The sequence below is a fragment of the Vombatus ursinus genome, unplaced genomic scaffold (assembly GCF_900497805.2).
Source record: "Vombatus ursinus unplaced genomic scaffold, bare-nosed wombat genome assembly UNPS02014818.1, whole genome shotgun sequence".
NCBI lineage: Eukaryota > Metazoa > Chordata > Mammalia > Diprotodontia > Vombatidae > Vombatus > Vombatus ursinus.
Genome location: NW_020954596.1, coordinates 54,648,201 through 54,668,830, shown reverse-complemented (window position 1 = coordinate 54,668,830; position 20,630 = coordinate 54,648,201). Strand labels below are relative to the sequence as shown.

Below are 20,630 nucleotides of genomic sequence, written 5' to 3'. Positions count from 1 at the left end.
AAATTTATTCCCAGCCTTAATATTTCCCAGCAAATATTTTGTACTAGGATCTGCACCATTTGGAGCAGCTTATCTTTGGATATCCAGTATGTATAACCTGTGCAATATATTATATGTTCCAATATTTTTGTGGAATAGAAGATAACTTTATTGTAGAAGGAATCCTTTCTGGGCAGATAACTCATGTTCATGGCTTATAAATACCTTTCATTCCTCACACAGAGGTTCTTTTCTCTTGTGACTATAATCTAATTCAAAGTATGGATCAATAATATTCCCATCCAGGTGATTGCATAATTTGATCATCCTGAAATTATGGGTTATGGAAGTCTTCTGAAACCAGTCCTTCCAGGGGAGGTAGAACAACATAAACTTGGATTTGTAATGGTAGAATTTTCAGAGCATTTTTGCCTATTCATTTAGGGTATTTAATATGGCTCTTCAAGGCTTACAGACAAGTGACAATCTTACTCCTGGGCAAAAGGTTCCAATTTTGCACATATGGTGGTATGCCAGAGAATTGAGCTTAATTCTTAAAAAGTAATAGACAGGGGCAGTTAGGTGGCATAGTGAATAGAGCTCTGGCTTTGGAGTCAGGAGGACCTGATTTCAAATCCAGCCTCAGACACTTAACACTTACTAGCTGTGTGACCCTGGGCAAGTCACTTAACCCCAATAGCCTCACCATAAAGCAAAAAAAAAAAAGTAATAGAAGAAGATAGCTAGGCAGACAGACAGACATCATTAAGTGCTTACTATGTGCCAGGCAGAAGCTAAGTTTTAGGGATACAAATACAAGCAAGCCTGCCTTCAAGGGGCTTACATGCTAATGGGGAAGACCTCATATAAAGAAGATCCGAAAAAAGGGTAAGAGGAGCTACACTCTAGGATATGGTATGGAAATTGGCAGAGGTGTCATAGAGAGCTGATTCCTGGAAAAAAAAAATGAGGTCAACAATCTTCTCTGAGAACTGAGACATTGTGGAAGGATATAAGGATGATGGTAAGGTGGAAGCAGCATGGTAAGTAGATGACAGGGAAGTGGTATAGAAGCCACATCTCTGGTTTATTGTTGTTAGTCAGTTGAGTCTGGCTTTTCATGACTCCATTTGTTTTTGTTTGTTTGTTTGTTTGTTTTTTCGTTTGTTTTTTGGCAAAAATACTGGAATGGTTTGCCATTTCCTTCTCCAGGTCATTTTACAGATGAGATAACTGAGGAAGACAAACAGGCTTAGGTGACTTGCCCAAGGTCACATAGCAAGTGCCTGAGGTTAAACTCAGGTCTTTCTGACTGCAAGTCTGGCATTCTATTCACTGCACTACCTAGCTGCCTCACATTTAGTGCAATTCAATGCTAAACCTCCTCTGTGGAAATAATAATTGACCATCTAATCTGTTTTATCTTTTGGTAATGACATTCAGTAGTATGAGGGATTATCATTAAAGATATATTAACTAGTTGTCTTTGATAAAAACAGAAAAGAAACTATTTTATTTAATTAATGTGAAGTAGTTCAGTAAATAGGTTGCTGCATCATGGTTGTCCAGAAAATAAAAAAGAAAAACCAAAAAAAATATTTCCTGTGATAACATTTCCTCAAATGATACAGAAGTTTTCTCTTAATATTTTATCATTTAGTGTTATAATATGCAGAACAGCCCTTACAACCAGGTACTACTGTCTATGTAATGGTGTTTAGAGGGTCCCTGGGCAGGATCTATGCCTCCAAACATTGTTGTCTAAAATGACACAATTTAAGGTTTGTTCCTTTGAGGTTCAATGCCTGACTGTCTCTCATCCCTCTCCCCTTATTAAATCTGTTTCCAACTCCTGTGGATTATACTTTCTCAGCATCTCTCCTATATAGCCCTTTATCTCCTCTGGTACTGGCACACCTTTGTGCAATCCCTTATCACCTCAGCCTGGGTTGCTTTTGTTATTGCAAAAGCATTCTGGTTGGTCTTCCTATCTCAAGTTTCTCCCTACTCCAGTCTATTTTCCAGTCATGTATTAAAATAATCCTGCTTTATTGAATGTCTGACTATAACATTCCCTTATTTAACAAAGTCTCATAGCTCCCAATTATGTCCAGGATCAAATATAAATTCCTCTGTTGACATTTAAAGCCTTTCATAACCTGGTCCTTTTCTACCTTCCCAATCTTCTTATACCTTAGTCCTTACCTTTCCACCCCTACATACTCTAAAATTCAGTGACTCTGGTCTCCTGGCTGTTTCTCACAGTCCATCTCCCAACTCCATGGTTTTTTTTCCATAAGCTATCTCCTTATCTCTAACTCCTGTCTTCCTTGCCTTCTGCCAAGTGTCAGTTCAAATCCTCCTTTCTGCAAGATGCTTTACTGGATTCCCCCTTGATGTTATTGGCATCCCTCTGAGTTTATCTCCAATTTGTCCTCTCTCTTTCTCTGTCTCTCTCTGTCTCTCTCTGTCTCTCTGTGTGTATGTGTGTGTGTGTGTGTGTGTGTGTGTATACAGGGAAGAAGGTTTTTGCCTTCCTTTATATCCTCAGCACTTAGCACCAGGCCAGGCACTTTGAACGATTGCTACACTTGACTCTCTGTTCACTCTGTGTTTTGGACCTGAACGGTCTTTTCTTTCTCTCTAGTGCTCTATTAAAATATAGATATGTTGGGAGAAGGGAGAAGGAAGATAATAAGCACCTTAGTTTCTCTTATTATTATCATTATTATTTATCATTTCTATCATTTCCATTGTGGGCTAAATTCTTTAGAAACATCCAATTTGATCATCTTAGCAACACTGAGAAGTAGGTGCTATCATTATTCCCATTTTGTGGTTGAGAAAACTAGAGGTACTGAGAGATTTAGGGACTTCTGGAGGGTCCAACAGGTAGTTAACTTCTGAGGCCAAATTTGAACTCAGATTTTCCTCACTCTAGTCCCAGTGCTCTATCCACTGTGTCACCTAGCTGCCTCTAATAAGATTGATAGATCAATTGATTGATAGGCAGATAAGCAAATACGCAAATAGATGACAGACAGATAGATAGAAAGATAACACACTTTAAGTGTTTACTATATGCCAGATGTAGTCACAGTTCATCTAAAAAAAGTTCTGTGGGGTATTAGTAGACAGGAAGCACATTATGATTTAACAATGTGATAGGGTAGCCAAAAAAGCAAATATGAAAGTAATTACAATTAAGTAGAAGCATTGTGTCCAATGTTAGGAAGCCAATGGTCCCCCTCTACTTTGTCCTAGACAGACATTATCTAGAATACTGTGGCCCTTATTTTAGGCCCATACTCTAGGGCCCATAATTTAGGAAAGGATTTTGTAAGGTTAAAGAGTGCTCAGGGGAAGAAAACCAGGATGGTTTACGGTCTTAGAGATTATGCACTATGAAGATAGGTTGAAAGAACTAGGAATGGTCATCCTGGAGAAGACTTAGAGGAGTCTATGGTAGCTATGTTCAACTTTTTTGAAATATGACTTATAGAAAAGCAATTATATTGCTTAGCATCATCCTATATGGCAGAAGAGAAGCAGTGAGTACCAGTTTCAAAGAGGCTAATTTGGACTTGATTTAAAAAGCAGATGAGCTTTTTACTAAGGAGAGCAATGTCAAAATAGAACAGTATGCCTCAGGAGTAAATGGGTTCCCTCATCAATAGAGGTCTTTAGCAAAAGCTGTATAACTTCTTGTTAGATATATTGTGGAGGGGATTTTTTTTTTCAAGTATGGTTTAGGCTAGATGAACTGTGTGATTTCTTTCAACTTGTGAAGTCTTGACTTCTGTGTTTCTCTGTGATTAGATGACAACTAAAGGAGAAAAAAAAGATGTGTGCCTAGAGATATGAAGGTGGATATAGGGGCAATGGAGGACAGGGATTAGGAAGTGAAGACAAATTTTGCCTACTTTATACTCTTTTTTTCTAATGAATGACCCTGTTCCTGCATATAGCATTAAAAATAAATTCACTCCCTGGCCAGTGATACTATAACACCATTCCCCTGCATAAAACATTTAAAACTTGGCCACATGAAAATTTAAAGAAGTGTCACATAAGATTGGTGTTCTAGTAAAAAGTGTTGCATGAAAGTATACATTTCAAAGGCCCCTTATGCTCTTATTTATAATACCTGCTGCTTAAAGTCACTCAGTTTGGTATTAAACTTGTAAGTTTTTTTTAGATTGATTAATTGCTTTGAATGCAGTGTTCTCACTTCCTTCATGGTGGATTTAAATTGGTATCTTTTCTTTGGCAATTAAATCAATTTGGGAGATGTAGCCATTTTTGAATGAGGAATAAATGTCTGGTATTGGAAATAATTTTCAAATATTGTGATAATGCAAATTACGGAGCAATCCTGGGAATTTTTCACTTAGGAAAAAAAAACAGCAAGAGTTGTGGTTGTGGATTTAGAAGTCAACTTAGTCATGTAAAAATGTGATATGAACACCCCCAAAGGAATGCATATGTTACCCTTCTAATAGCTCAGTAAAAGCATTTTATGATTGAAAACATCTTAATTTTCTGCATGAGGAAAATGGATAGTGGTGTATTTTTCCCATAGGATTTTAATAACATAAATAAATACAAACATTAGACCATGCAATGTAGACTCTACTGCCAAATTTATTATTACTTTTTTTGCAGATATAGGGCTTTATCATGCTTCAGCAGGTAGTTTAATTGAGCCAGCAAGGATTATACTTTGAATATGACGTCACAGTTACTCAGAACTATATGGACAAGCTTCTTTTGAAACACAAATTCTACAATGTGGTAATCGAGCTATATTAGGACAAATTCAGAAATTATAAAGGTCACATCCAGAGATGTAAAATACTTAGTTCTTGGTGGTTCACATGGTCTCTACTGTCTTTGATTGCAAACTTCTTATGGGTAGAGATTTTTCCTGTATTTAGTACAGAAACTTCTTTAGTAAATAAGTAGGATTATTATGATGTACTATGTCTCTATGATCTACTTAGTCTCAAGGATTTCCATGAAATGCAAATTTATATGGGTAACATTTATATGGGTAACTTGCATTTATATGGATAACATTCCATGGTACTATGCATATTGAAAAGGCTTTGCAAGGATTGTTTCTTTGATTAAGTACAATATGGTTATGCCTTTAAATGTTGGGAAACAAATATGATCTGAGTCTATATTTATGGGTACCTTGATACCAACTAATTATGGCTTTTCAGCCTCTATGATAAATGCCAAATTAGTGTGCTGTTTGTAATCTTCATTCCTCTAGACAAAGCATATGTGCATAGTTTTGTTGTTGTTCTGTTGTAGTTTTTTGTATGTATGTTACTTATTCATCAAGATACCCGTTAAAACATTTTTTATTTTGTTGTTTTGTATTATGTTTTGGTCCAGAAGCATAATTTCAATGGAGTAGCTAATTCAGATGTACAACTCTTTTGTAGTTTTGAGATTGACTTGACCCATTGAGTGTTACAAGTAGAGGGCACTCTGGCCAGGGCCTAGACTTTTATAGTAGTCAGAATATAGGGCATGTGACTGTCACTATAGAGCTTACTTAGACTTAACCTCTTTTGTTGGTATTTCAACCACCAACAAAAAGGGCCGTGAAGTAAACTAAACATCCTCTACTTGTCATTTGCTCTTAATGCATCTGGTAGTCATTTTCTGCCTTCCATCATCTTCTTTATCAGTGGTGTGGCTTTCTTAACTCTATAGTTTGGCATTTCCACAAATCAGGTCAATGATTAAATATCTCCCCCACATGACATTTTAAAATATTCAAGAAACATAGTTTCTGTGTAATTTAATCATTTTATTGCTAAGGCCAGCAGCTTATTAATGAAAAAAATGATTATTTGGCTGTTTCTCTTAGATCAAAGGCAATCATGGTAGAGGACTCAGCTTATATACCCTTCAAAACAGTAGATGGTCCATCAAACAGCAATCAAATCTAATTGGTTAATGTGATAGAGGTGTGCAATATTAAAATGAAGGGCTGAGTATTTCTTGGATAAGGAAAGTATCTCTATATTGGACCAGCCATAGCTTTAGGCTATGAATTCAAAGAAGGCATAACCCACCCAAGTTTGAGCAGAACTACTGGATGGAACCTTCAACAAGATTGAGAAGAGTTAACACAATCTCATTATCAGAAATGTCCTGAAGAAAAAGACTGAACTTTTGAAGGACTTTAGAAACAGGGGAGAACTCTGATTATTGGTTATTTGTTATTAATTATTGGTTATTAATAATCATTTCTCACACCCATTTGCCCTCTTGCATCCATTTATCCTTAAGTTCAATTACAAAGAGGTAGCAAAATAGACATAGAATTGGAAGGGACCACAAAAGCTTGAAGAAAATAAGCCCCAGGGAGGTTGAGTGATTTGTCAGAAACAGGATTTGAATGTAGCTCCTCCAGCTCCAGGGCCTGGGCTCTTTCACTGATACACTCTGCTCATCATAAGATTTTCTTTGGAATAGTAGAAATCAATCTAACCAGGTTGACAGTAGAGCCATTGTATATTTTTAACACACAAGTTCAATTCTCTGCATTAGGCCCTCAGAGCCGTTAGGCACTCTGAATCCAGCACCTCCTAGGAGGAAAAAGGCAAGACTTTATCCTGGGTTTTATTTTTTGTTTGTTTTGTTTTCTTTTTATCTGTTCTGTTTTGTTTCATTTTCCACTTAAAGAGAGATATCGTTCTTGATCAGCTTATGTATTCCTTTGGAGACTCAGAATAATGCTAAGTATCAGGCATATTTTCAACTACACATGATCTCAGTCCTGCTTCCCTCATATCTAGTATGTTTTATTTCATTTGTTCACCCTTTAATAGTGATCATCTGGTAAAATAAAATACCTGACACTGAGGTGCTTTCTTGAACTGAACTACAAAGTAGTCAAGCTCTACTGCAGGGAGTACAACTTGATGGGCTGGCCATATTGTTCAAAAGTCTAATTTACATTCACCTAAAAGCCTATTTTATGGACAACTCACACAAGGTAAGCACTCACATGGAGGTCGGAAGAAGCAATACAAGGATACTCTAAATGTATCTCTGAGGAATTTGGGTATTGATTATGAGACGTGAAAGACACTGGAACAGGATCATCCAGCATGGCATCCCTGTTTCAAAGAAGGAGCCATAGTTTATGAATAAAGCAGAATTCCAATAGCTCAAAAGAAATATGAGATGTGCAAATTTAGAGACATCTCTATTCCAAATGTTCATGTGGATAATTTGTGCCCACCTCGAGCCTTCTGAGCTCATATTGGACTAATCAATCACAGTTGGACACATTGTACATTGACTCCAACATAGTGATGTCATTTTCATCCTCTTTAATTATGAAGAACAACCAATACTACACAAATCAAAGTAATTTCCCATCCATCCCCAAAAGGAGAAAGTTCCTGATTATCATCTTCCAGTCAGGTAAACTAGCAAGAAGAAAGGCACAAATTACTGAAAATAATGATATTTTGCAAATACCATTCCCTACATTCAAAATCCATCCATTTTTTAAAACACCTTTCCTTCCCTCTAGGCCTTTTCTGTTAACACATAACTTGACATGCTTTTATGCTACTTGCCCCCAGAGCTCTTTGTGAATGAGGTAGAGATGCTGAATTTGCAACTGTAAACAAGGCACATTAGAAATTTCTTTGCTGCTCTGATTTTCACGCAGAAAGTTTCGGTCCAATGAAGCATTACATTATGTTCCTGTCTACTAGTCTTTAATATTCTCTCACCATAATATCAGTATTCACAAAATTCATCCTGCTTCTTCTTATACTGACCTCCATCTCTATAATAAATGACTCTTACTCCTTATTTTTACCTGTTGATGTCTTTCCTAATTAAGCTTAGATGTCATTTTCTTCCACAGAACCTATTCTAGTACTCTAAGGAGGACATAATCTCTTCAGATTTCCCTTCCACTCCTCATCTTTCATAATATTTTTTGTATAACTTCTTTATATATTCATTGTACTTATACTTAACTTGGTTTTCTAATCTTGTAAAGTTATCTGAGCCTCTGTGTTATCCTAACTATTAAGACTACAAACTCCTCTAGGGCAGGGGCTATGTCTTTTTTTTTTAATGCCTGGCACAGAGTAGGCCCTTGGGAAATATTTATTGAATTGAATTTGGGCATAATTTGAACTTGGACTTCAAAAAAAAATTCAAGACAAGAGATTATTCCTGTGTGATTTATTATTAACAAAAGATTAAATTCTATTTCACAAAACAAAGTAATTAAATTACATAGTATAAAATAAGTTTAACAATAATTATTAATAGAAAATGAAGACTATAAGTAAATGGAAGCTTTGCTACGCAAATGTTTGAAGGTGTTATTACTGTTCTTGTTGTTTTTATTTATATCAGTACACATTTAATATATACCTGCCATATGTGAAACACTGTACTAAGAACTGTGGAACAAACAAACTTATTTGGTTTCCTTTCTTTTATTTTGTAATTTTTATTTAGTATTTTATTTTCCCCAGTTATAAGTAAAAACAAATTTAACATTCATTTTTAAAACTTTGAGTTCCAAATTATTTCCCTTCCTCCGTCCCCCTTCCATTAAGAAGGCAAGCAATTCAATATAGGTTATACATGTGTAGTCATGCAAAACATGACTTCCATAATAGTCATGTTGTAAAAAATTACCTATATTTCCCTCCATACTATCCTGCCCCCCTCCCCATTTATTCTATTTTCTCTCTTCTTTCACTCTGTCCCTCCTCAAAAGTGTTTTGCTTCTGACTATCCCCAATCTGCCCTACCTTCTATCTCTGCCCCCACTACCCTTTCTCTTATCCCCTTTCCACCCTACTTTACTGTAGGGTAAGATAGATTTCTATACCAAATTGAGTGTATGTGTTACTCCCTCTTTGAACCAATTCTGATGAGAGTAAGGTTCACTCCCTCCCTCTCACCTGCCCCCTCTTCCTCTCCAATGTAAAAAACTTTTTCTTGCCCCTTTTATGTTAGATAATTTACTCCATTCTACTTCTCCCTTCCTCTCTCTCCCAGTACATTCCTCTATCACCCCTTAATTTTATTTCTTAGATATCATCCCTTCATATTCCACTCACACATGTGCTCTTTGTATATACACCTTCTAACTACCCTAATAATGAGAAAGGTCTTATGAGTTACAAATATCACCTTTCCATGTAGGAAAATAAACAGTTTAACTTTAGTAAATCCCTTATGATTTCTCTTTCTTGTTTACCTTTTCCTGCTTGTCTTGAGTCTTGTATTTGAAAGTCAAATTTTCTGTTTAGCTTTGGTCTTTCCTCAAGGATGCATAAAATTCTTCTATCTCACTGAATATCATTTTTTTCCTCCTCATGGATTATATTCAGTTTTGCTGGGGAGGTGATTTTTGGTTGTAATCCTAGCTCATTTGTCCTCCAGAATATCGTATTCTAAGCTCTCTGATCCTTTAGAATAGAGGCTGCTAAATTTTGTGTTATACTGATTGTGGCTCCATGATACTTGAATTGTTTCTTTCTGGCTGCTTACAATATTTTCTCCTTGACCTGGGAACTCTGGAATTTGGCTATTACGTTCCTGGGTATTTTCAATTTGGAATAATTTTTCAGGAGGTGATTGGTGGATTTTTTCAATTTCTATTTTACCCTCTGGTTCTAAAATATCAGTGCAGTTTTCCTTGATAATTTCTTGAAAAAAATATGTCTAGGCTCTTTTTTTGATCATGGCTTTCATGTAACCCAGTATTTTTAAATTATTTTTTCTGGATCTATTTTCCAGTTCAGTTGTTTTTCCAATGAAATAATTCACAATGTCTTTTTTTATTCTTTTGGTTTTGATTTAGGATTTCTATATTTCTCATAAAGTCATTAGCTTCCGTTTGCTCCATTCTAATTTTTATGGAATCATTTTCTTCAGTGAGCTTTTGGACCTCCTTTTCCATTTGGCCAATTCTGCTTTTTAAAGCATTCTTTTCCTCATTGGTTTTTTGGACCTCTTTTGCCATTTGGTCTAGTCTATTTTTTAAGGTGTTATTTTCTTTAGTATTTTTCTGGTTCTCCTTTCTCAAGCTATTGACTTGTTTTTCATGATTTTCTTGCATCACTCTCATTTCCCTTCCCAATTTTTCCTCTACTTCTCTTACTTGATTTTCAAAATCTTTTTTGAGCTCATCCATGGCCTGAGATCAATTCATATTTTCCTTGGAGGTTTTGGATGTCAGAGCTTTGACTTTGTTGTCTTCTTCTGAGTGTGTGTTTTGATCTTCTTTGTCACCAAAGTAAGTTTCTATAGTTAGAGGGTTTTTTTTCCAATTTTTGCTCATTTTCTCAAATTATTACTTGACTTTTTAACTCTCTGTTAAGGTAGGGCTATGCTTCCAGTGTGGAGGATGTGCTGCCCCAAGGTTCAAGGATTTTGTGTAGCTGTGATACTTCTAGGTATCCGTAAGTTTTCAGTTCTTCCAAGGTGGTATGATTTAAAGAGAGTTTTTCACTCCTCTCCTGGCCTGTGTTCTGGTCTGTGAGTGACCACAGGCACTCTTTTTCCACCTGGAACTGTAAGGAGGGTCTCTTTCCGCTACTGCAGTAAGATCTGCTATGCTAGTACTCCTCCTCACCCCAGGACAGCCACCCAGGACTGCAAACTAGATCCAAGTATAGGCAAAGCAATGGAATCCTGCCTCAGTGCTAACAAAGAGACTCCTGTAATCTCCTTCTAACCAGTTGTTTGACCCCCTTACCTTCTGTGGACTGAGTGTTCCAGAAGTAGCTGCTGCTGCTGCTGCAGCCTCTGCTGATTCAGTTATTCCCAAGGTCCACTCCTGGTTTTCCCGGGTCTGGGACTGTGCTGGACTGTACTGCTCTCTCACCGAGTTCTGACAGACCTTTCCAGCTGACCTTCTAAGTTGTCTTTGGCTTCTCTAGGCTGAGAAGTCTGGAAACCCCATTGCTGCCAGTGATTCAGTTGCCCTGAGGCCTGTTCTGGGCTCACTGGGGCCCAGCCTATGCTGGTGTGTCCTGTGTTGGACTGTGCTTCTCTCTCAGCCTGGTTCAATAGACCTCTCCTGTCAACCTTCCAGGTTGTCTTAGGCTGGAAATTTGTTTCTGTATTTTTGTGGGTTCTGCTGCTCTAGAATTTGTTTAGAGTCATTTTTTAAGGTATTTGCAGGGGTTTTGGGGGAAGAGCTCAGGTGAGTCCCTGCCTTTACTCTGCCATCTTGGCTCCACCCTTGTGTTAATTTGGTTTCCTAGAAGGAGCTAGGTGACCCAGTAGAGAAATTGTTGCACATGAAGCCAGGAAGACTTGAGTTCATATTTGATCAAAGACACCTTCTAGTTTTATGACCTGGGCAAATCACTATATCGACTTCAATTTCTTCAACTATAAAATGGGGATAACAATAGCATCTACTTCCTGGAGTAGTTGTGAAGAGCAAATGAGATAATATCTTGGAAGCACCTAGCATAGTTCCAGGCACATAGTAGATGCTTAATGAAAACTTGTTTTCTTCTTCCCTTCCTATTTGGTCTTGAAAAAAATCGGGCCCAAAACTAATGTATTATGCAAGGTATTGTAGGATAAAAGAAAATTTGTAATAGAAAGAAATAATACATTTAAATCTTTCAGCACAGGTTAGAGACCTAAAGATAAAGTAATTTCTTATGTAGATATGTCAAATGGTTGAGTGCATGAATAATTCAATTTCTTGAATAGCATCCACACTCAGTTTATCCCTAGGATGAAAGAACCATGAGATGTTTTTGCATAGACTTAAAGTTAATGGGTATTTGAGGAGAGAGGGACAGATATTTGGGGTTTTCTGTTTTTGCAGGAGTTAGAGTTCCTAGAAGCAGATTCCACATGCTTAGGAGACCACAATCTGGCAACAGGCAGCTTTTGTGTAGGAGAAAGAGCCCTGGATTTGTAATTCAAAGTCCAGAGTTTGAATACTAGATTACCACTTACTACCTATATGACAGCAGGGGAGTCACATAACCTTTCTGGTCACCATTTTCCTCACTATCAAAAGTTTTTGTGAGGATTAAATGAACTAATCCATAAAATAATACTTTCCCCAAACAAGTAAATATTATATATATATATACATATATATTAGCTTATATGATTATTATTAATGGCTTAATAATATTTATTATTATTGTTATCATTTTCATCATCATTATTGATGTGCTCCAGATACTGTTGAGGAGTATATGGCACAATCACATTTTATCAGTGTAAATTAAGATGTAGAATCTGAGCAAGATGGACACAATCCATCATGTAAGGCTTTTTCCTCCCAGGGAAGCAATTTCTATCTCCTGAATGATAAACAGAATATTATATACATTGAGTATAACCAGCTAGATTATACTGGAATATAAACTTGATAGTAAATTATCTTTGGGGAAAAGAAGGAAGGAATTCTTTTAGTACCAGAATCAGTGAGTGAAGGGGGTGGGTGGCTGGGGGAAGGGTGATGTGATGGGGAGGTGGGGAAGACAATGCAGAATATGTGTTACAAAGTAGATTGCTGCAATAGATAAAGTAAATTAGAATGGTGCAAGTGGGATTGCTTCTTGCTTCATCAGCCTCAGATGAAGAAATCCTTAATGTACATTTGAATTGAATTACATAAAGGCTAAAGAAAACCATTCTATTTTGTTATCACAAGAGGTGGTCCCTTAGTAAATGCAACACATTTATATGTTCAGTTCTGATTACTGAGAGAATTTCTTGTGCCTTATAAAATGTTCACATCTGAATGTGATAACTTTTTTTTCATGAAAAGCTTTAGTGTCATTCCTGAATCAACATAACTGCTCCACTGGCTTGTGCATTTTAATTTAAAAAAATGTATTCTTTCCACAACTTTCTGAAGCTCAGTCTCAAGTTGGTGTTATTTGGACAAACTGGTTTTAATCAAATATAGAAATTTTGGTAAGTGACATATAGTAGGTCTGGAATAGGAGTGTAGGAAACTGAATACTGATTTGGCTAAGAAAAATAATTAATAATAATAATTCAATTAGATTAGATACTTGATATGTTCTTTGTTTTATGGTGTGTGTGTGTGCACGTGTGTGTGTGCACGTGTGTGTGTGTGTGTGTGTGTGTGTATGTGTGTGTGTGTGTGTGTGTGTTTAGGGAAAACAATAAAGAGTGGACCTGAGATTTCATTAGTATAGTGAACTCAAAGATGAAGAAACTTCCTCTTCTGAGTCAAGTTGGCTTGGCACCTTCTCTAAAACTTGTCTTAGGAGTTGCTTAGTGTTGTGGTTTGGGGTGCTAGGAACCCTGAAATGCAAGTGTACAGGGTGGGTCTGCCTTGAAAGAATTAAACCACCTAAGTCTTCCTTCAGTCAGAGAAGTGAGGTTATTAAGACAGTGGTTGGGGTGGGCAAGATTCTTAACCAGTCTGCACTTTTTTTGATGCCAATACAAGTGGACCAGATTCTTAAGGAATCTGTGCATTTGATGAGGTTAAGATTGTTATTTTATACAGAAAGACTGTGGGAAGATCTGGATGTGATGAAGGAATGGCAAGTAGCCTGGGATGGGCCAGTGGGCCAGGTGCAGACAATGAGGGCCTCAATGAAAGGGTAGTTAAAAGGATTATACTGGGATGGGCAGGATGCCTCAGATGAATGTCAGAGATCTGGGTTCCTGAAATTTGTGGGAAAGTTCTAGGTCCCTTTTTTAGAGGTCCCATTGCTCTATCAGCCCCATCACTTAAGGTCTTGAGAGCTTAGGTGATTTGCTCAGGGTTACAAAACTAATGTTTGTATGGCAAGGGTGGGAAGGGGGAGGGGAACAAGACCACTGGAACCCAGGTCATCCTCATTCCAAAGTCATCTCTCCACCTGGTATACAATATTGCTTCTCATACATGCGTGCATAGTACATATAGTTATTTGTATATGAATCTTTTCTCTACTATGCACACTTAGATAAGAAGCAGCATGGCTTAATGAATAGAGAGGTGGCTTTATAGTCAGGGACACTAGAGTTAATGTAGTCTCCTCTACCTAAGCACACAAACGTGCTAGACTGGGTAAAAGTAAAACTGGGCAAGTGTTTTAACATCTTAGAGCCCTAGGCCTGCTCTCCAAGTGCTTTAGATAACTGCAAATCAAAGAGTACTGATTTAGGTAGGACAAGGACTTTAACCCTGGCTTCATCATATGCCATCTAAATGACCTTAGCTATACTTTCCTGGGCCTCTTTCTCCTCATCCACGAACCTGTATAGGTTGGAACTAAGCCCTCCCAAATTTCCACCCTGCTTCTAGCTCTAAATCTCTAACCCTGTAATCCTATGTAGATAGTGCTAAATGAGGTATACAGGAGAAGGGAAGAATCAGGGAACATTTAATGGAGAAGGTGGCATTTAAGTTAGACTTTAAAGAGTCTTTTGGGAACATTCCTTTTCTAGTATCATCACCAGAAAAAAAAAAAAAAAGTTCTTATTAGTTAATCCAAAAGGATCTGGATAGTCCTAAAACATACAGTATGTAAATTAGGCAATTATATGACCTCCATGATTCACTATAGAGCAAAAGTGTCAAATAGGCCACAGGTGGCTCAAAACACTCCTGGATGTGGCTGGGGATCCTTATGCATGGTTTAGTGGTCCTTATTTCTATCTGAGTTTGACACCACTACTATGGATTATATTTTTCTACTGACTTCAACACTTATGTCCATTAGAAATAATATCACAGAATAGTATCTCAGTGTTGTAAGGTACCCCAGGGGTTAACAAATTGGAATCAAACTTTAATATGTATCACATATACTGGCCTGATAAGTGGTCATTCAGTTTTTAGTTAAAGATCTCCACTGTGGGAAAACTTACTTAATTCTAAGGCATCAAATTAATGCCCATTATAGGTACTTTCAGCAACATTAGCAAAACATAAGATGCACTTTTCCTATGTTGTCTTTACTTAATTCTTTGAAAACTTAGGAGTCTCCACGAGGTACTTTAAGGAGGATTATACTTCAGCATTTAAAGAATCCATGATTTTCATAGTGTGGAGTTTCCTTCCACTCATAATAAATGCAGCTATTCTGCATCTTAGTAGGTTTTGCAAGTTACCTTGAGTGTGTATGTGTGTGTGTGGGTGGGTGGGTGGCTGGGTGGGTGGGGGAGAGATCACCATTCAATGAACTTGATAATGAGAGTCCTCAGATGATACATCTACAACCCATCACCAGGCCTCCACTCCACGCCTTTCCAGTTCACATAACCTACCAAAGCTGGCAATTTGTTGCATAGCTTTTATGAATACAGAGCCATTGCCAAGCCTTGATAAAGCATCCAAGTAGGAATTCAGTGAAGGAAGTAGGAACTTAGAGTGTAAGGATTTTATTACCATGTTAATAAATGATGCCCAATAAAAAGATAACTTAATATTTTCTTCTATTACATTTGAAATTGAACAAACTGGCCTCCTTAATTCAATGAACCATTAAATAGAGAATAGTAATTTCAGTCCAAAGAATAAGTCCTATTTGTAGAAATTGTCTGTGTCCAAGGCATCTTAAAATGTACTTAACACTCCACTTAAAATCATACAGATTCATCATGGCTAAATGTTTTCCTTTTCCATTGTAATTATAATTATTCTTGAGAGGAGGCTTGGAGACATAGTGGAGGTAGTGCTGGGTTTGGAGTCTAGAGCATAGGATTAAAATCCCACCTCCTAGTCATACTAGTTCTGTGTTGCTTGACAGGTAACTTAAATTCTCTGTACCTCATGTAATTCCCTAGGATATATCTATTATATCATAAACAAATTTTTTTTGTTAGTATAGGGAATTCCCACACTGGAAATTTTTCACAATGAAAAAATAACAAATTCTTCATATTTAGTATATAAATATACCTACTTTTATCTTACTAAATAATTCTTCCATGGAAGGGATCACATTTCTTTGCTTGTATTATATAATGCTTAGTTTACCCAAAGGGAAATTTGGGTAAGAATTTCTGACTTGCATGGAATATATGTGCATACATTCATACACACATATATCCATCCATTTATACACACATATAGACACGCATACATGCCTACATACATGCACACACATATATGTACAGTTCTTCTTAAACTTTTTCCACTTGTGACCCATTCAGCACTTCTTAAACTCTGGTCATGACCCTGAGAGAGAGAGAGAGAGAAGAGAGAAGAAAGATTTTTAAGTGTTGAGTATTTTTACTTGAAGCAAACATAACAGCAAGTTGTAATGGAGAATTAGATTCAATATTTATCAGATAATAGACATGTTAACTGCTACTAAAATTGACATAAAATCTGAGCATCAAACTAAACATGATTGAATGAGAATCAAGATTTTAGCCCTAGATTCACCATTTAACTTTTTTTTTTCATGAAGAGCATTTATTTTGAAATGAATATAATTTATTTGGAAAAAGTGAAAGAATGATAACGGTCATTTTCTACTATAGATGCTGTTATTTGTAAGAACTTTGAGATACTATGATGGAAAGGAAAACATTTCACTTTAATTTATAATCTTGTAAGCATATATTAAGAGACAATTGTATACATTATGTATGGCATTAGGCAAGAAACTCTTAAACTGGGTCCACTGTGGATTGTATTGGTTTGTTTCTGTTGTTCTTTAATGTTGATAACTTTTTCAAAATAATTGTTTTCCTTCGTAATTTTATGAATTGTATATACTGTATTTAAAAATATTATTCCTAGGAGTGCATAGGCTTTGCCATATTTTCAAAGAGGTCCATGACTCAAAAAATGGTTAAGAATCCTAGGCCTTTGGCAAATTAGAATGCTCTGAAAAGATTCTGTCAAAAATTAGTTAATAAATATTGATTAAGTGCCTACTATGTGCCAGGCACTAAGCTAAGCATTAAGGTATTTGCCTTTCTGGAGTTCTAGCTCACAACTTGGCAGAAGAGCTTGACATCCACACAAATTAAAGAAATGCAAGATACAGCTATTAAATAAAAAAAATCCTAATATGCCCTTATATTTCTGGTTTTCTTTTCAGGAATATACCATAGATATAATTTTTGCCCAGACTTGGTTTGATAGTCGCTTACGATTTAATAGCACAATGAAAGTCTTGATGCTTAATAGCAACATGGTAGGGAAAATTTGGATCCCTGATACTTTCTTCAGAAATTCAAGAAAATCAGATGCTCATTGGATAACAACTCCTAATCGACTGCTTCGAATATGGAGTGATGGAAGAGTTCTCTATACCTTAAGGTAACATTTTGTTGTTGGTATTTTAACTAGAATATGTATGTATATATATGTATGTATGTATGTATATATGTATGTATATATACATATATTTTCCCTTTATCCATAGTAATGTTCTACAATCCATTAAACATTTTTTTCTTTGTTTTTTAAATGGCAAATGCAGAAATGACATTTCTACACATCAAGTTTACAGATAATTTTCTATACATACAAGTTTCACAAAAGAAAGGGATTACAGAATGTTTTAAAATGCATTCATGTTACAAAGATGGTTAGGAGTCATTGAGTAAATCATTTTTGCAACTGATGGTCAGAAAGCAAGGTGTTGTGCAGATAGAGTCTACAGTCTACATCATTTTCCAAGTTCCCCCTTAAATAGTATGTTGTATTTGTTTTAGTCCAGTCATTTCAGTCATTCCTGACTCTTTGTGACCCCATTTCGGATTTTCTTAGCAAATATACTGCATTGTTTTGCCTTTTCCTTCTCCAGCTCATTTTAAAGATGAGGAACTGAGACAAACAAGGTTAAGTTACTTGTCAAGGGTCACACAACTAGTGAGACTGAATTCAGATTTTAGCTGAGGAAGTCTTCCTCACTCCAGGCCCTACACTCCATCCACTGTACCACCTAGCTGCCCAAACAATTCTTAGGTTTGCCTTTGTAAAAACAAACAAACAAATAAACAAACAAACATATAAATGTATTTGCCACTCCAATTATCCCCTGTTCTCCCTGAAAACTCAGGCTTTCCCATTATGGGATCTTACCAAAGCCTACCCTTCTGCTCAGCTTGCTATTTCCTCCCTTCTTTCTTTTTTTTTTCAAAGTCCCCATCAAAATACACCTGTCCTATATACTACTTTCCCAGATTCTTTTCCCTTCTAGCTAAATTGATAAATTAATTCATGCTCCTCTAAAGTATTAATGGGCATAATAAGACTTCTTTGTATAATGAAAGTTGTAAGTTATATAAAGAAAAATGAGAAAACACATGGCAGGAGTAAGAGGGCTGTCAAATTTTATCCATCATGACTCTCTCTTAAGAAGTGCCATAAAAAATGAGGAATGATCCAAAAGGTGGTTAATCATTTAGTAAGTGGAAGTGAGAATTAACAGATAGGTAACCTCCCCTCTACAGTTATTAGCACTCCCTCCATATATTTCAAAGGGTTGTTATCTCATAGATTATTTTACACCTTCCTTGTCTATCCTGTATCATGCATAATCTGTGTTCAGATTGTGTTCACCACCTATAGTAGGATGTACATTATGTAAGAGGGACTATTTTATTTTTGTTTTTTTTTTAATATAATGCCTAGCACAGGGTCTTGCACATAGTAAGTACTAAATAAATAATCATCAGATAGAATCATATGTACAGTGGTAGACAAGAAGAGCCACAGCAGAGAGATCACCAGTTCAGTGCAGTATTAAAGTAATGGGTCAATGTATTATTCTCCATATTAATGTTCAAGGAAAAGCAATAATTAATAGTGAGAATTTCAGGCTAAAGGAAGACTGTAAAGGGAGACATTTGGGGAAAGAAGCATCTATCCAGAGAACCTCGATAAATATCACATATTTATATATCAGCCTTTTCTGCCTAGAGCCAGATCTGCCAATATACAGATGTTTTGGTTATTTAGTCCAGAAAGTATCATTACTGATTGAAGAAATCAAAATAATTTATATTCACATGAAAAATGCTCTAAATCATTATTGATTAGAAAAATGCAAATGAAAACAACCTTGAGATATCATTTTACATGTACCAGATTGGTTAAAATGATTAAAGGGTAAAGCAACAAAAGTAGGCTGGGATGTGGAAAAATTAGGACACTAATCATTGTTGGTAGAACTGTGAACTGATCCAACCATTTTGGAGAGCAATCTGGAATTATGCCCAAATAGCATATACTTTTAAAATTTCAGCCTCTAACCTCCCTCCCCATTGTTATTACATTTGTTATTACATTCTTTAGCTTCACCCTAAGGTATTAAAAAATCATTTCTTGTCTCTTCTAACACATTCAACTATCACATTTCTAGTTTTCCATTCAATGTGAAATATAGACAGACAGACAGATAGATAGATAGATAGATAGATAGATAGATAGATAGATGATAGATAGATAGATAGATAGATAGATAGAATTTGCATGGGAAGTATCACTTTGCTCCTCAGCTTCCAACTTTTTGGTGGCTACCTCTGATCTATTAAGTAAAGACTACTTGATTTTCATTAAGATTCTTATCAAAGTCCCACAGTTTGGGTCTATTTCACTATCTATCTTCATCTCAATTGTACATGTCGATTTACTTTGTGTTTCAACAAATTTGGACAGTTCTGTATAACTACAGCTCCTGGCCATTTACCTCCCACATCATGCACATCAACTGACACGCTGTTGTTCATACTATGCCCTATTTGTGGATTGTTTCTCCTACCCCAACTATTGAATGTCTCCCTATCCTTCAACTCCTAATCAAATAGTACTTCTTCTGTGAAGACTCCCCTACCTTTTCTGATTAAACCTCACATAGTACTTTGTTTTCTATCTCTGTAATGTACTTAAAAAGTGAACCTCCCTGTGCTTGAGTTTCCTTCTCTCTAAAATGGAATTGAAGTTGATGATCTATGAGGTTCATTTCTACTCTTCATCTGTGATCTGATGAAATATTATGCATTATGGTTATCTAGAAACCAAGAGGGAATCAACTGTCTTGTCTCCCTCAGTATCTAAAACATTTCCCTCTTTCACACAAATATACACAATAGGTGCTTAATAAATGCTGAATGGATGAATGAATGATGACTTTTTATGTGCCCTGTAACATACTCCTGTCCAAACTTACCACTAGCTAAGCCTATAAATTTGCTTTTATAGAATCTCTCTCCCTATATTCCTTACACCCCCTTAGTCACTGAGTCCAATTCCCAGGATAAGGCAGGACTAATCATAGATTCTCCAACTGTCTTTTTAGCCACTTGCTTTTGTTGCTTCTCCTAAAGCTCTCTAAATACACACACAAATATATATGTGTATATCGGTATCTATGTATCAATTTAATTACAAGTTGTAAGTCAGAGACTTTTAACAACTTACTCCTACTCTATTGCAAAATTCCAAAACCTTAGAGACAGTTCATTTCTAGAGGTGTGCCTACGTAAAAAAAAATCTTTCTCCAATGTGAATCCTATAATCTCCCCTAACAGCATTTTACACAGAGTTTTTATGATTGGATAGGAGAAGGGAAGTATGAAAATGTAGTTTAAGACATTTACTTTTCTTACCATGTCTTTTTCTAGGGCCTTACTGAAGCCAGCAGAACCTATTACTCCAACATAAAATA

At 36.2% G+C, this 20,630-nt stretch overlaps 1 protein-coding gene across 1 annotated transcript in view; it reads left to right on the top strand.

The window, feature by feature from the left end:
• Positions 1-20,630, top strand: part of GABRG1 (gamma-aminobutyric acid type A receptor gamma1 subunit) — a 92,790-nt gene that overhangs the window by 50,044 nt on the left and 22,116 nt on the right. Inside the window, exon 4 of the mRNA XM_027836559.1 lies at positions 17,055-17,275. Coding sequence (XP_027692360.1) covers positions 17,055-17,275 — 221 coding nt within the window. The remainder of the gene's footprint in view (positions 1-17,054; positions 17,276-20,630) is intronic.